General features: G+C 39.4%; 1 protein-coding gene across 3 annotated transcripts in view; it reads right to left on the minus strand.

The window, feature by feature from the left end:
• Positions 1–5098: 5098 nt before the first annotated feature.
• The window catches only part of LOC114656611 (centrosome-associated protein CEP250-like), a 282216-nt gene continuing 270687 nt past the window's right edge, over positions 5099–16627 (minus strand). For all 3 annotated transcript variants that reach the window (XM_051931364.1, XM_051931363.1, XM_051931365.1), the window contains 2 exons: positions 8684–8811; positions 5099–6338 (listed from right to left, as the gene is read on the minus strand). In XM_051931364.1, coding sequence (XP_051787324.1) covers positions 5239–6338; positions 8684–8811 — 1228 coding nt within the window. In that variant the 3' untranslated portion in view covers positions 5099–5238. The remainder of the gene's footprint in view (positions 6339–8683; positions 8812–16627) is intronic.

Here is a 16627-nt window from a genome sequence, read left to right on the forward strand (position 1 = left end):
CCACTTCCAAAGCCATCGCACAGGAACTGGTTGGGGTCTTTGCGGGAGATGGCATCCCTAAAGAAGTCCTTATGGACCACGGGACGCCGTTTACCTCGGAGATGTTCACTGAAATGGCCAAGTTACTTAAGATAAAGCACTTGAGGACCACAGTATATCATCCTCAAACCGACAGTCTAGTAGAGAAGTTTAACCAGACGTTCAAACAGATGCTTCGCAAGGTGGTTAGCGGGGACGGAAGGAATTTGGATCAACTCCTCCCCCTCGTACTCTCTGCCTACAGGGAAGCCCCTAAAACCTCAACGGGGTTCTCACCATTTGAATTGTTATATGGACGATAACCCCAGGGTATATTGGACATTTTGGAAGAAGGCTGGGAAGGAGAGGCTCTTCCCTTGACTAATGTTTTGGAGTATATCGCGCAGTTACGCAATAGATTTGAGAAAATTCGACCTATACTAAAAAGTCACATGGAGGAGGCACAAGCAGCACAGGCCCGCTATTATGACCGTGGCACGACGCTTCGGGAGTTCCAACAGAAGGATCGGGTCATGGTGTTGGTTCCCACCTCCCATTCTAAACTACTTGCCCATTGGCAAGGTCCATACAAAGTTAAAGAGAGAAAAGGGCTTGTCAACTATTTGGTGAAACAACCCAATCGTCAGCCGAGTGAGCAGGAATCTGCTGAAATCGTGGAAGGAAAGGGACCCTGATCCCTAATCCGGAAAGCCCCACTCATTCTTTGCTTAGACCAACACAGTTAACTTCGGCTCTAACTTGAATCCCTGACAGAGGCGAGAGCTCGAAGCAGTTATCTTGTCCGTCCCGGAGGTGGTAAAAAAAAAAAACCGTAAGGACCTCTCTGATTGCCCATGACATTGTGACCGAACCCAGGGTTATAGTCTGACAGCGTCCCTATTGTCTTCCTGAGGCAAAGAAGGCTGAAGTGGAGCTTGAAATCAAGCGCATGCTGGACTTAGGAGTCATAGAGGAAAGTTATAATCCCTGGTCCAGTCCAATAGTCTTGGTTAGTAAGCCCGACTGAAGTTGGAGGTTTTGCAATGACTTCCGTCGACTTAATCAGGTCTCCCAATTTGATGCTTATTATATGCCTCGAGTGGATGACCTCCTTGTGAGGATTGGACAGGAGGAATATTTGACCACACTTGACATGACCAAGGTTGTACTGGCAGGTTCCTTTAACGGACTCCGCAAAGGTCAAGACTGTGTTTAACACCCCTAGTGGACACTGGCAGTATCATGTCCTTCCATTTGGGTTACATGGGGCTCCTGTGACTTTCCAGCGTCTGGTGGACAAAGTGCTCCGCCCCCATAACACATATAGGGCTGCCTACCTAGATGACATTGTCATCTATTACAGCACCTGGAAGGAACACCTACAGTATGTCTGAGCAGTATTACGAGCGCTACGTGAGGCCGGTCTTCAGATCAATCCAAAAAAAAATTTTTTTTGGGTTGGAAGAAGACAAATATTTAGGCTACCTAGTGGGTAGTGGTACTGTGAAGCCACAGTGGTCTAAAATAGATGCCATTCTGAAATGGCCCCGTCTGCAAACCAAGCAGCATGGCCAAGCATTTCTCGGTTTAGCCGGGTACTACCGCCGGTTTGTGTCACAGGTTTCGAAGAGAGCTTCACCCTTGAGTGATTTAACAAAGAAGAGGGATCCCAACATTTTGGTATGGACTGATATGTCAGAAGCTGCATTCAGTGACTTGAAAAGGGCCCTGATGTCAGCACCTGTTTTGAAAGCACCTGACTTTTCGCTTCCTTTTATCCTCCAGACGGACGTTTCGGACACAGGCCTAGGAGCATTGTTGAGCCAAAGCATCAATGGTGCTGAACACCCCGTCATGTTCCTGAGCCGGAAACTGCTGGATCGGTGGAGATAGAGGCTCTTGCGATCAAGTGGGCGATTACACAGTTGAGGTACTACCTCCTAGGTCAGGAGTTTACACTTGTCACGGACCATGCACCTTTACAGTGGATGGCCCTGCACAAGGAGTCTAACGCTCGAGTCACTAGGTGGTTCCTTGATCTGCAATCTTATAAGATCTCGCTCATTCATCGGAAGGCCTCACTCCATACTAACGCTGATGCCCTCTCTTGCGTTCACGACCTCTCTGTGCAGATCGCCTGACCCGACGGGTCTAGGCTGAGGGGGGCCCTGTCACACACGGGTGTTTAAAAGACAACTAAAGGGCTTGAATGAATGTAATTCCACGCCAGGTATGGGGGTGGCGAAATGTACTAATTCTCTCTCAAAATCCCTTGCAGACCATTCTCGGGAAATCCCGCCTGTTTCTGGGGCAGCCAGTGACGTCACTTCTGGTTCCAGACCTGATGACATCACTTTCCTTACTGGCCTATAAAACTGCCATTTTGCCTTCAGTATATCAGTTCTGCTTTGGACTCAGTTGTGTGAACATGTCTGTTCGTGATAAGCATTTTTGCAGCCAGGAAATATTATACGAGTGGCTGCCCCAAACCTTCGCAATGTCTTTGTGTCGTTCTTGTGACAATCTATTTATTTACTTACTTATGTACCTGCTTATGTATTTATGAATTTAAAGAGCATCTGTAAAAAGCCAAATTTCCCCCTGGGGACAAATAAAGTTATATCTATGTAATTGATCCTGAGTGTACTGTATAGTCATCACTTATTATTAATGTATTTGATTTTCCTCTGCATTTGTGCAACATAAAGCCATTGTAAAATAATAAACTATAAACAAACAACCATTCATCAAATGCTACTTAATGTTTGTAGTTAATGTCTTGCCTAAATGTAATATTTCAGTCTACTAGGTGTAAAACTAAAAAGGAGAATTTAATCAAATAAACCTACCTTTTGAAGATAGTAAGACATAGACTCTTGTAGCAGTCCTATCTCCTGTTCTAGACTCTTTGCTAAGAAGTTTTGATCCCACTCAGATTCATCTGCTTTTACCAGTACTGAGTGTAAATTCTTCCTGTCTATTTCAAGCTGAACCATCCTTCGCGCAAGCCATTCAATTTCTACTGACTTCTGTTTGACAGCTCCGGAAATATACTCCATTTCTCTCTGACTTTCCTTTAAATGCATATTAAGCTTTTCTATTTCTTCTTCCCTACTGATCTTACAAGGGAGTGTCTGCTTGTTTTTCTCTGCTAAATATTCTTTTCCGACTTTTCCCAAAAACATATTTGTTTGCTCTCTCTCAAGGATCTGAATTTGTTCCTTGAGTTTTAATATTTGCTCTTTCTTTTCCCCCATTAAAGCAATTAATTTTTCTTCTTGGATTTTCAGTTTGTCTCTAATTTCTTGAAGACCTTCACCCTCAATTTTTTTAATTTTTAGCCTCAGTTGCATGTTTTCACGCATAATACTTTTGTCTTGGAGTAATTTAGATGTTGTTTCTTTTTGCATCTCTTCCATTTTTATTCTGAGTTTGCTTATCTCATTGTACTTTCTTTCCATTTCGTATTTCAGTTTTCTGACTTCTGCTTCCCGTTCCTGTAAGCATGCAGAAACCCTGTCTGCTTCTTGCTGAGTTTCCTTAACAGCCATTCTTAATTTATATATCTCCTCCTCCTTTTTTTGCTCAGTTCTGAAAAGTTCTCTCTCTTTCTCTTTCTGAGCAGCAATTTCTTGTTCTTTATCCATCAGCTTTTTTTGCCCTTCTTTGTGGAGCATCTCATTTTTTTTATTTAATTTACTAATTTCTTTATTTTTCACTTCAATCATTGACATCAGTTTCTGCAGATTTTCCCTGTTCAATCTCATCCGTTCCTCATATTTTTGTACAGTTTCATTCTTCTGCCTCAGGTCGGCCAAGGCGTGCTCTGTTACACATTGAAGTTCATCAATTTCTCTCCTTAGATTTTCTGATTCATCCTCTCTCTCTTTTTGTTCTAAATTGTACTTTTTTCTTTCTGCCTCTAGCATAATCTCCAGTGCATTTTCTCTTTCATTTCTCTTCTGGCTGAAAGTCTGATAATTTTGCAATTCATCTTGTAGCTTGTTTATCTTTTCATTCAGCAAAGCAATCTCATTAATTTTTATAAACAATTTCTCATTGCAAACATTATAATCGTGGTCTTTTAATTTTAGCTGTGACATTAGATCTTGTTTTTCTTTCTCTAATGCCTTAATTTTTTCAGCGTGCATTGCTGCCTCTTGAAATGCCGCATTTAGTTTTTCTCCTTCTAAGTTTTTAAACATTTCAAATTTTTCTTGCCACTCCCCGTCCCTCTCTCTTACTTTTTCTTTCTCTTTATTCCACGCTTCATCCCACCTATATAACTCTTGTTCTTTTTTGCTCAGCTCTTCCTGTTCTTTCTTTAGTGTACTAATTTTTTCATTAAGTTGACAGATCTCTTTATTTTTTTCCGTGCGCTCCAAATTCAATTTTTCTCTCTCATTCCTCATATTTTCTATCCTCTGCTTTAAAGTTTGTATTTCTTCATTGTTAACATTCATTCTTTCATTTAATCTATGAATTTCTGTTTGGCTGTCTACAAGAGAGCAAGACAGAGTTTCCTTTTCTTGGCAAAACCTTTCCAAAGACATTTTCAGTCCCTGAATCTCTGTATTTTTCTGAAAAAGCTCCAATCTTAATTCCTCTTTTTCGCTGCCTAGTTCACCATACTTTTCCAGATGCATATTTTGAATCTTGCTAGCATGGTCTTTTAGTTTCTGTACCTCATCATCTCTCAGTTTTAGCTCCACAGTCTGATCATTGTATTGCTTTTCTAGAGCTTCTTTTTCTTTTCGAGCCTCCTGAATGCTCTGGCTTAGTAAGTCAACCTGTTCTTGCTTCTCTTTCGTGCACAACAGGTTTTGTTTAAGTTTTTCCTGCAATAATCTGACTTCCTCTTGTAATTCGCCAATTTCTGCCTCTTTGCTTATAAATCGCAGAGAAAGCTGTCCCTCTTTCTTTTCATGTTCATTTAATTTTTCATGCAGCTCTTGAATCAACATGTCCATTTGTCTGTTTTTTTCCAAGACTTTCTGAGAATCTTTCTGATTTTCCTGAAGACATTCTATTTCCTTGACTTTCATGGCAATACAGTCCTTTAGCTGTGTTATTTCCTCATCTTTCCTCCTATGCAGTTTAGTCTGATCTTCTGCTTCTTTGTTTAAATCATTCACTTTTGCAGTCAAATTATATTTCTCTTCTTTCAAAGTCATCAGTAGTTCTTCCGTTTTGCTTAATTCATTGATCTTATTATTGTTTTCATGCTGCAAATTTTGATCCATTATTTTTATTCTTTGAAGCTCTGCGTTTAGCCTTTCCTCTGTTTGATGCATCTCTTTTATTTTCTCCAGCAGTTTTTTCACTCTTGGTGCTCTCAGCTTTCACACTCATATCAAGTTCTTCTCCTTTTCTTTCTAGTGTGAGTACAATGCTGCCAAGTCTTTTTATCTCAGCATCTTTAATTTCAAGGCTTGCCTGGTGCTTTTTCAATAAGTCTCTTTTCTGATTCTCAAAATCAATGGTCCTATGATTCAGGTCATCTCTGTATTTCTCTTCCATTCTTTCTGTCTCTTCTTTTACCATTTCTGAATGGCGCTGGTCTGTTTCTTTTTTTTCTTTTTCTAATACCACAATGTAATTATTGAGCCTGTCAATCTCAACTACCTTTGCTTTAACCGATGAATCAATTTCATCTTTACATTTCAATAGCTTCTCATTTTTTTCAGTACATTTTTCAAACTCTGCATATTTTTCTTTCAATTCAGAATCCTTGGTTTTCATGTTAATAATATATTCTTCACTTTTCTTTTCCAAGCCTTGGACCAGATCTTTAAGCCTGTTTATTTCTTCTTCATCTTTCTTCTTCTGTAAATCACTTTCCTTTATCAGGTCTTCCACTCTCCCTTTTAGGATTTCAATTTCGACAGACCTATCTCTGAGATTTTCTTTTCCTAGTTTTATGTTTTCATTAAGTGATTCTATCTCCTCATTCTTCTGTGCTATTAACTTGTTCAAATCCTCTTTTTCTTGTAACAGAGCGTCGGTTCTTGTTTTCAACTTTTTCAGCTCTCCGTCCTTCTCACCCAGTTCTGTGTTCAAAGACTCTCTTTCCTGTTGCCATTGAGCTTTTTCATTTTCTTGATTTTGCAGCTCTGTCTTCCACTCACATGACTCTTCTTTGTTTTTCTGCTCAGCAATGCTGAGTTCCTGATGTAGACTGGCTAATTCACCAATCAGCCTGTCTACTTCAGATTTTGCTTTTGCACTCTCAGATTCTTTTTCCTCCAGTAGTCTGCTTTCCTCTGATTTGAGCCGAGAAATTTCCATTGACAACTCTGTACGTACACAGTTAATTTCACCTGTAAGAAAATAATGAATATTTTTAAATACTGTTATTTTAAATAAAGCATAACAAACATTGCAAGTATTTTATCCATGAGGGATAAAAGATAAAAAGCCAGTGGCAGAGTCATTCAACAGTAATAATAATAATGTAGCCAAGTTGGATTTCTTCTTAGACATTAAGAACATTTCTGAAACATGTTCATCAATAAGCTATTGCATTAATAAAAGGAACAAAATATGTGCAAGTCTTTTATTCATCATAAACATACAATGTATATTGGATAGCATGGTAGTGCTACAAAAGGGGAGACTGCAAAAAGAAGATTGGGTTCATGCCCCAGGTGGTCCCTGTGGGATTCCTCTGGATTCTTCCCAAAATCCAAAGACAGGCAGGTTAGGCAGACTGGTGATGGTATGTTGGCCTCTGATGTGTGTGTTTGTATTTGCTCACCCTGTGACTGACTGGTGTCCTGTCCAGGGACTGCTCCTGCCTTGCACCCCTGGATTGCTGTGATAAATTTTGTTAGGAAGATGGAGCCTATCTAACCTAATCTAATAGACAGTTTGGAGGATGGATGGATACAGTGTATATATAAAATTCCAGGTTACTAAAAGTATGTTTTTTGCATTTTAATCTTGAGTGCACAGAAACATTGGACTGTTTCTTGACTGGCAGACTGCATCCTGCCTAGAAGCCTTGACACCTTAATACAAAAGTATCTCCCCAGTTACTTTGTAGACTCACTCAGATTACAGGTCCATGCAAAAGTTTGGACACCCTTGGCAAAATTATATACTTAATTTTATTTGTTTATCTTTTTAAATTTATTTTTACATATGTTGTATTTGATGAAGTGAAAATAATGCAAAAAAAGTAAATGTGGCAAATGTAGTAAAAAGTTTGGGAACACTTTCAGTTGTAAAGTCTCAGAACTCAACAGGTTATTAGCCTGGTCAGGCTTAGCTCGTTAGGGGTTAGTCACTAGAAACTGTCAACTGATGACAAATCCAGAGAGTAATAAATTCTTTGTGCAACACTCAAGAGCCATGGGATCTTCTAAGCAACTAATTGAGAATCTGAAAATTAAAGTGATTGATGCTTACAAAGGTCATAAAAGGATAAGAAAGCTCTTCCAATTAAATGAAATGTTATTAAGAAAAGGCAGTTAAGAACAACTGTGGAGTTGAAGACAAGATCCGGAAGGCCAAGAAAACAGACAAACAGAATAGAGTCTGTGAAAGATGAATGTTCTCTTCGTTCCCTTGTACTAATCCTTGTCAAAGAAGTTAAGCAGAAGTAAGCTTTAAAAGCATGCTTTGCTGAGCAAACAGAAAAATATTTGTCCAAAGGACTCAAGGTCTAAGCATTCCACACATGAGCCTGCTTTATCACGTTTTCCCTTAGTTTACATCTGAACACCATAACAAAGGGGCCAAGAAATCAAGTGGCACAAGGGGCGTTGAAGGGGCTCAAGGATTGTGTATAATAAAGTGTAGACTGTTGCATTTCATAATGATATTAAATCACGCATTCTAGGGGTATAAAAACTTTGCCCCACCCAACAGACGGGGTTCAGAAGAGCCCTGACTCTGTCATGTAATACTGATTGCCTGCTTTTTTGAACCTCTGCTCACTGTGATGCTGAAAAAATAAATCTGCTATATGACCACACCTGCTGTCTTGTCTGAAGTCTTCGTCCACAGTTTATAAACTGTGCAAGAAGAAATGACTGCAAGAGACCTGCAGGCTGGTGTAGCTGGGAAAGAAATGGTGGCACTCTGCTCTTTTGTGCAGCGTTTGTTACCCAGACATGACCTTCATAGAAAAGCCATTAGAAGGAAATCTTATTTATGATTTCATCACAAAACAAAATGTCTCAAGTATGCAAAACAACATCTGCATAAGACAGAGGCATTTTGGAAGCAAGCAATGTTGACAGTTAAGTTGAACTTTTTGACCACAACCACAAAACATATGTTTGGACAAAAAAGAGCAGCATTTGAGCAAAATAAAATCTTGTCAACTGATGTATTATGCTTTGGGGTTGAATGGCATCTAGTGGCAATGAAAACGTTGTGTGAGCACAAGGTAGAATGAATTCCACTAAACAGCAACAATCCTCAAGGAAAATGTGTAGGCTGTGCATACAGAAGACAGGGCAGACAACAAGCAAAAATCACTACTAAGGTTACCTGAAATATAACAAAAATATTAAATAAACAAATAACACACTTGAGCCAGGGAACAGACCCTGACTGAAACCTACCAAAAAAGGGAATCTTCATACTTTTTTAAAGAATTTTTTTAAAGTATGAATAAATAATGGTAGTTATAAAACAAAACAAAGTAATCACACACCTTTGAAAACCTCATTTGCCTCCTGTAAAGTCTGCACTTTGACCTCCAGCTGAGTTTGGACAGTTTCAAGATCCTTATTCTTCATATCAGTTTTCAAAACTTTTTGTTTCATTGTTTCATATAGTGATCTGAAATAACAACAATCAGTTATAACCAGATGCAAAATAGAATCCTTACACTATTGTAAAATAAATTAAAATATTCAAAAAAAATATCAACCGAGGTGCAATCTGCATGGACTTTACATTTTCTAGCTGTTTAATTTTACTGTCCAAACACATCTTATTCTGAAGATTACAGCCTGGTAAGACTGTGTGTGAATATGTCGATAAATGTGCTTTGCAATGCACTGGCATCTCACCTTTAGTGAGCTTTGTGTTGTCAACAGAGGATGTTTCTTTGATTCAGTAATGGATAAATTAAGAAAATGGTTTGAAGGATAGCAATTAGAATAAAGCAATATACAGTTAGGTCCATAAATATTTGGACAGAGACAACTTTTTTCTAATTTTTGGTTCTGTACATTACCACAATGAATTTTAAATGAAACAACTCAGATGCAGTTGAAGTGCAGAATTTCAGCTTTAATTCAGTGGGGTGAACAAAATGATTGCATAAAAATGTGAGGCAACTAAAGCATTTTTTTTAACACAATCCCTTCATTTCAGGGGCTCAAAAGTAATTGGACAAATTAAATAACTGAAAATAAAATGTTCATTTCTAATACTTGGTTGAAAACCCTTTGCTGGCAATGACAGCCTGAAGTCTTGAACTCATGGACATCACCAGATGCTGGGTTTCCTCCTTTTTAATGCTTTGCCAGGCCTTTACTGCAGCGGCTTTCAGTTGCTGTTTGTTTGTGGGCCTTTCTGTCTGAAGTTTAGTCTTCAACAAGTGAAATGCATGCTGAATTGAGTTAAGATCAGGTGACTGACTTGGCCATTCAAGAATTTTCCACTTCTTTGCTTTAATAAACTCCTGGGTTGCTTTGGCTGTATGTTTTGGGTAATTGTCCATCTGTATCATGAAACGCCGCCCAATCAATTTGACTGCATTTAGCTGGATTTGAGCAGACAGTATGTCTCTGAACATCTCAGAATTCATTCGGCTGCTTCTGTCCTGTGTCACATCATCAATAAACACTAGTGTCCCAGTGCCACTGGCAGCCATGCACGCCCAAGCCATCACACTGCCTCCACCGTGTTTTACAGATGATGTGGTTTGCTTTGGATAATGAGCTGTTCCACGCCTTCTCCATACTTTTTTCTTGCCATCATTCTGGTAGAGGTTAGATCTTGGTTTCATCAGTCCAAAGAATATTTTTCCAGAACTGCTGGCTTTTTTAGATGTTCTTTAGCAAAGTCCAATCTAGCCTTTCTATTCTTGAGGCTTATGAGTGGCTTACACCTTGCAGTGCACCCTCTGTATTTACTTTCATGCAGTTTTCTCTTTATGGTAGACTTGGATATCGATACGCCTACCCCCTGGAGGCTGTTGTTCACTTGGTTGGCTGTTGTGAAGGGGTTTCTCTTCACAATGGAAATGATTCTGCGGTCATCCACCACTGTTGTCTTCCGTGGACGTCCAGGTCTTTTTGCGTTGCCGTGTTCACCAGTGCTTGCTTTCTTTCGCTTGCTTTCTTTCTCAGGATATACCAAACTGTAGATTTTGCCTCTCGTAATATTGTAGCAATTTCTTGGATGGGTTTTTTCTGTTTTCGCAGCTTAAGGATGGCTTCTTTCACCTGCATGGAGAGCTCCTTTGACCGCATGTTGTCTGTTCACAGCAAAATCTTCCACATGCAAGCACCACACCTCAAATCAACTCCAGGCCTTTTATCTGCTTAATTGATAATGACGGACTTGCCCACACCTGCCCATGAAATAGCCTTTGAGTCAATTGTCCAATTACTTTTGAGCCCCTGAAATGAAGGGATTGTGTTCAAAAAATGCTTTAGTTGCCTCACATTTTATTGCAATCGTTTTGTTCACCCCACTGAATTAAAGCTGAAAGTCTGCACTTGAACTGCATCTGAGTTGTTTCATTTAAAATTCATTGTGGTAATGTACAGAACCAAAATTAGAAAAAAGTTGTCTGTCCAAATATTTATGGACCTAACTGTAAATACAAGGAGGTGAACCATTTATTTCACAAGTCAGTTTAACTGAATTAAATTTACAAACTAGGGGAAATAATTTTAGGCTGATTTGATTCACCTTTTTTAAATGGTGGTTTTCCCAATACATAAAAATTGTGTAAATATATCTGATTGTGATAATGCGGGTTTGTTCCATGCTCCTATCTTGCTTCTGGGAGCCCTTGAACCCGACACCGTCAGTAATGTCACCGATGAGCTAGGCAGTGAGGCACAACAAAGTAAGGAGATGCCAAAAGTGCAAAGTGCTTTTATTGAAACAGCAAACAAAAACAAAGTGTCCAAATTAAATAAAGTGCAGTGTGTCACAATTCCTCAAATAATAATCCAATAAAAGCAAGGTGAAATCGTGGAGGTTAAAAACACAATAGAAAAAAATCCTTTAAAAAACAGCAAAGTTAAAACAATGGCTGGAAGCAGTCTCTTTAAAAACACAAAGCATTGTGCCTTTCTTTTACTGGTGACTCCCCTGCTTCTCCCATCCAGGATATGCCACTCACTCAGGGGAGTCACCTTACATGCAGCTGACCTTCTTCTGCTCGACTGGTCTGGTGGCCTCCCGATCCCTGGCTTCGTTCAGCCCCTGCCAGACTGAGACTTGGCTTCCCCCAACGGCCAGGATGCTCACGCTGGGGATTCTACTCCAAATCTCCGACTCCCGCTGCCTTTGCTGCGGCGAGCCAACCTTCTCTTGGTCGCTCCTGCTCCCAACAAGCGCTCAGCAGGAGCAACCAAATACATTCAGCCCTCGGGTGCCGGCCAAACACCCCACTCGGGCTCTCCTCTCCCAGCTGCCTGCATACATCCGCTCACTCACGCACCAGCTTTCTCCTCGCTGCTTCCTGCCGCCTTCTTCTCTTCTCTTAACCTCCGTTCACTTCCTTTTTTTTCTTTTCTCCCCCTCCTATCTTCTATTTATTATGGGGACATGGTTCAGCTGTGACAATCAGCAGCTCCAGGTAACAATTACAGATGCAGACGACTCCTCACCTGTGCACATTAAGCATGGATCGCCCACATCACGAATTCCCCGGGAACTAATCCGCCACACTACCATGCCCCCTCTCTAAGCCGTGAAGGCAGCGATTATTTATTTAAAAAGTGGCCTGTTTGACATGAGCTGTGGAACCGCTACACCACACTGATGCTTCCTGTTATGCTCTTCAGTTATTATCCCTTATATTTAAAAAATATCCAATGCCAGTGAACAGTGTGTGAGCCCAGAAGGAAGGACAGGCATCCTGGGAGACAATGGAAGGTTTCATACCCAGCCAGGAGGCTACAATGGAAGGACCAAGAGAACAGGCTTACAGAGAGCAGGTCATTCCCCACATGGCAATTGGCAGTGTTCCTCATGGCTAACCCAGATTAAGACACCTGCAGGGTTGCATGGGAGTCCGGAAATGCAACCCTGACTGGGTCTTTGGGGACTGCCAGACTGTGTTATCGGGGGACCTGGAACTGCTCTAGATGATTGGAACTAGTGACCGGAAGCAATTCCCTTGTCCCTTCCCTTGGTTTAAAAGAAAGCCCGCTGCCTCATTTGGACTGAGTCAGAGTGGGCTACACTCTTGCAGAAGGAAGGATAATTGTGCTTGGTGCTTTATGGTGTTGTTATTAATGTGAAGAAGGTGTTGGGGCTTAATATAAAGCCTTTATTTGAGCACAAAGTGTGTTTGAGCTTTATTGTGTAGCATTAACTGTATCAGCTATAATATTTCTCCGAACTTTGGTGTGACATAAGAAATTTTTAAACTGTTGCTGTATTAAAAATCTAAAAATAATTCTGTATCCATTTGGATTCCCCTGTTGTCACAAAAACATGCAAGGTCAATTGTAGACAGAGAGAGAAACCAATTCTTTCTTAATTATATTAGAAACCTGCTTAACTTTATTAAAAGTAGACATCCACATATTCCATAAAACATACTTAGGGTGGATCAGAACAAAGAATTTTCCAACCATATCCAGTTGTTGCGTCATCTATATAATCTTATATCACAACACCCTGCACACAGTCACAATGTATAGTGCGACTCCCCCGGCATCCCATAAAATTGTGTCTGCCAAGATTTAACAGCCAATGAGTGCTCAACCTAAAGTACAATAATAATAATAATAATAATAATAATTCATTACATTTATATAGCGCTTTTCTCAGTACTCAAAGCGCTATCCACACAGGGAGGAACCAGGAAGCGAACCCACAATCTTCCACAGTCTCCTTACTGCAAAGCAGCAGCGTTACCACTGCACCACCTGTGAGGACAATGCAAGCAACCCCGTCAAAGAGATATGAATGGGTGGTAGCTGCAAGGAAAAAGGGAAAAGTGAGTGCTTTGGACTGTGCAAACAGAGGAGAGTCTTGTTAAATTTAAGAAACAGCACATAATCTTTTTCAATATTTTGTGTTTGTTGCTCCAGCAGACCCCCATGACCCTGTGTTAGGATATAGCGGGTTGGATAATGGATGGATGGATGTACCACAACAAAGTGGAAAAAGAAAAACGTTGGGCCATGATTACATTTTTTTAATGTGTTCTATACAATACAATTTATTTTTGTATAGCCCAAAATCACACAAGAATTGCTGCAATGGGCTGTAACAGGCCCTGCCTCTTGACAGCCCCCCAGCCTTGACACTCTAAGAAGACAAGGAAAAACTCCCAAAAAACCCTTGTAGGGAAAAAATGGAAGAAACCTTGGGAAAGGCAGTTCAAAAACAGAGACCCCTTTCCAGGTAGGTTGGGTGTGCAGTGGGTGTGTCAATACAGTACAATACACAGAACAGAACAAATCCTCAATACACTATAAAAATAAAAATTTTACAAGTACGGAGCAGAATTTAACAGTAGATGATATCACATAATATGATTTGGATTTGTTTAGAGTCCTGAAGACCTCAGCCATCAAATTGCCTTCCCCCATTTGGCCAGTGCTGGGCCAGCCAATCCGATGAAAAGACCCCTCTACCCCATGATTCCTGCGATCCTCCATCAGGGATGACTTTACCTTAGGCAGTCAAAACAACTTGGCAGGTAGGCCGTGGCACCAAGTGCCACATTTGAGAGCAGAGAAGAGAAACAGAATAGGTGAGGGTTAGTTAAAAATTACAACTATCATGTTACTTATGTTTTAGTGCTAATGACTAACAACAGAGATGCAGTCTGTACAGTTAATCAGCAGTTCTAGTCAGGATATGCTAAACTGAAGTAGTGAGTCTTCAGCTGGGATTTAAAAGCTGAGACCGAAGGGGCATTTCTTATAGTAGCAGGCAGACCATTCCACTGTTTAAGGACCCTGTAATTAAAACCTCGACCTCCCACTGTTATTTTTTTAATCCTTGGAATCATAAGCAGACCAGCATCTTGAGATCTTAATGTGCGCTCTGGTTTGTAAGTCATGATAAGTTCAGACAAGTAAGCCGGACCTTGGCCATTTAATGCTTTATAAGTTAAAAGGAGGATTTTGAAATCTGCCCTAAACTTAACCGGGAGCCAGTGTAAGGATTTAAGAACTGGAGTTATGTGTTAGTACTTTCTTGTTCTTGTGATAATTGTTGCAGCAGCATTTTGGATTAACTGGAGAGTGTATAAAGAACAGTTTGAACATCCGGTGAATACCGCATTGCAGTAGTCAATCCTACCAGAAATAAATGCATGAATTAATATCTCACAATCCTGTTTATTTAGAAATCACCTTAATTTCCCAAAATTTTTAACATGGAAGAAACATGATTTAGACAACTTTGTAATATGCGCTTTAAATGACATGCTAGAGTCAAAGATAACTCCTAGATTGCGGGCTGATTCAGTAAAATTAATTGTGATTCCAACCGAGTTAAATGATGACAAAATATTGTTGTGATCAGTGTCATTCCCTCCAACAATTAACATCTCTGTTTTATCTGTGTTTAAAGACAACTAGTTCTCATCCATCCACTCCTTTAATTTACTAACACAGCTAATTAAGGACAACATCGGAGAAACTTCATTTGATCTAAATGAAAGGTATAACTGGGCGTCATCTGCATACGAGTGAAAATTAACATTATGTTTCCTAATGATAGATCCCAGTGGAAGCATATAAAGTGAAAACAGTAAAGGTCCCAGTACTGAGCCCTGCAGGACACCATATCTCACTTCTGTGTATAATGATGGAGTACTCAGCACATTTCTGTACATATTGGAATTGATTTGATAAATAAGAACTAAACCAAGCGAGCACAGTGCCTGTAAGCCCAACATTATTTTCTAGCCTGTGCAGTAAAATAGAATGGTCAATGGTGTCAAATACTTCACTTAAGTCTAACAACATAATTACAGTGGAGTTTCCTTCATCAAAGGATATCAAAATGTTGTTTACAACCTGCGTTAGTGCCGTTTCTATACTATGACCAGTGTGGAAACCAGACTGGAATTTCTCAAATAAATTGTAATGCGTAAGGTGTGACTGAAGCTGATTTGCAACTGCTTTTTCTAGTATTTTAGAGAGAAAGGGCAAATTTGAAATAGGCCTATAATTATTTAGTATGTGTGGGTCTAGGTCTGACTTTTTAAGTAATCTGACCTTTTAAGTCTACGGTATATTGATTGGTTGCCAAAATGAGGTGGCATTGTGTTACTGTAAAGATGTAACACAAAATTTGAAATTGTGGCAAACATCTACATGGGAATCATGCTCTCATTTACATACTGTGATCCCATTGTTGTATAATTTGACACCCTCAGAGATAATGAGATTCAGCAACTGCCAACTCTGAAATGCTCCCTGATTACAAGTAATAGCGAGTCCTGTAGTGTGTCTCTAATCACAAAATATGTAATATCAAAGGCAGGAGAAGTGAATATCAAATGATTATAACAAGTAAGAAATGTCACTTTAGCAATTAAAAATAGTTTTCCTTTGACCTCTGATGAGGCATGTAGCATTCACAATTTAAAAATATTTGCTGAAATCATCAAGAAGCTGAAAAGAGTTTATAGGTTATATGTTTGGAGGAATTTAACTCTTTCTTAAATATTATTAGTTTACATATATTGTACAATAATTTTGTACTTACATAATTTTTTTTTATGAAGAAAAGAGCACTTATTTACAGTATGTTATAAAAAAAAGCGGGGATACACATTTTGACATTTTTTAAAAAACAATGAAATTAAAATGATTCTCATTCCCGCAGCTTTAGTTTATTTAATTAAAAATCAAATAACACAAAAAAGTTCACTATAGTTGTTTTGCTTTCTTGTAATCGGATTCTTTTTGCTGCTCTTACTAGAGAGTAAAAGTCATCCTCAAATGATTTTGAGAAAATGCAAAAGATCAGAACAACATTAGAGAGAAACCTGTCTTTTTAAAACTTCAGACATTGAGTCTGGTTTGCACTGTATTACTGAAAAGTGTGTTATCCCAATGCCTAGACTAAAAGATCTTTGAGGCTTTCAGAAAGAAGGAAATAGGTTCCCAACCATGTTTTGGATTTAAAAATAACCTTCCAAACAATTATAATTCAACCACTCCAGTATCCAAAAGATCACCTAAAGTGGAGAAGATTTAAAACAACTGATTGTTCATGCCATTCCACCACAGCAAGAACACAAGAAGCTGAAAGAAGTTGCTAAGAATCTTAGAATTTCACCTCATGACCCACAGACTTGTCGAAGATAGAGTTACCTGGCCACAGTACAAGAAGACATGTTTGGCGAAAAACTGAAGTAAAATCTGATACCAGCTGTAGAGATGGTGCTTTAAATCTTACTGTTTGGGGCTGCTTTGCTGTATCACAGCCT

The sequence above is a fragment of the Erpetoichthys calabaricus genome, chromosome 8 (genome assembly GCF_900747795.2).
Source record: "Erpetoichthys calabaricus chromosome 8, fErpCal1.3, whole genome shotgun sequence".
Taxonomy (NCBI): domain Eukaryota; kingdom Metazoa; phylum Chordata; class Cladistia; order Polypteriformes; family Polypteridae; genus Erpetoichthys; species Erpetoichthys calabaricus.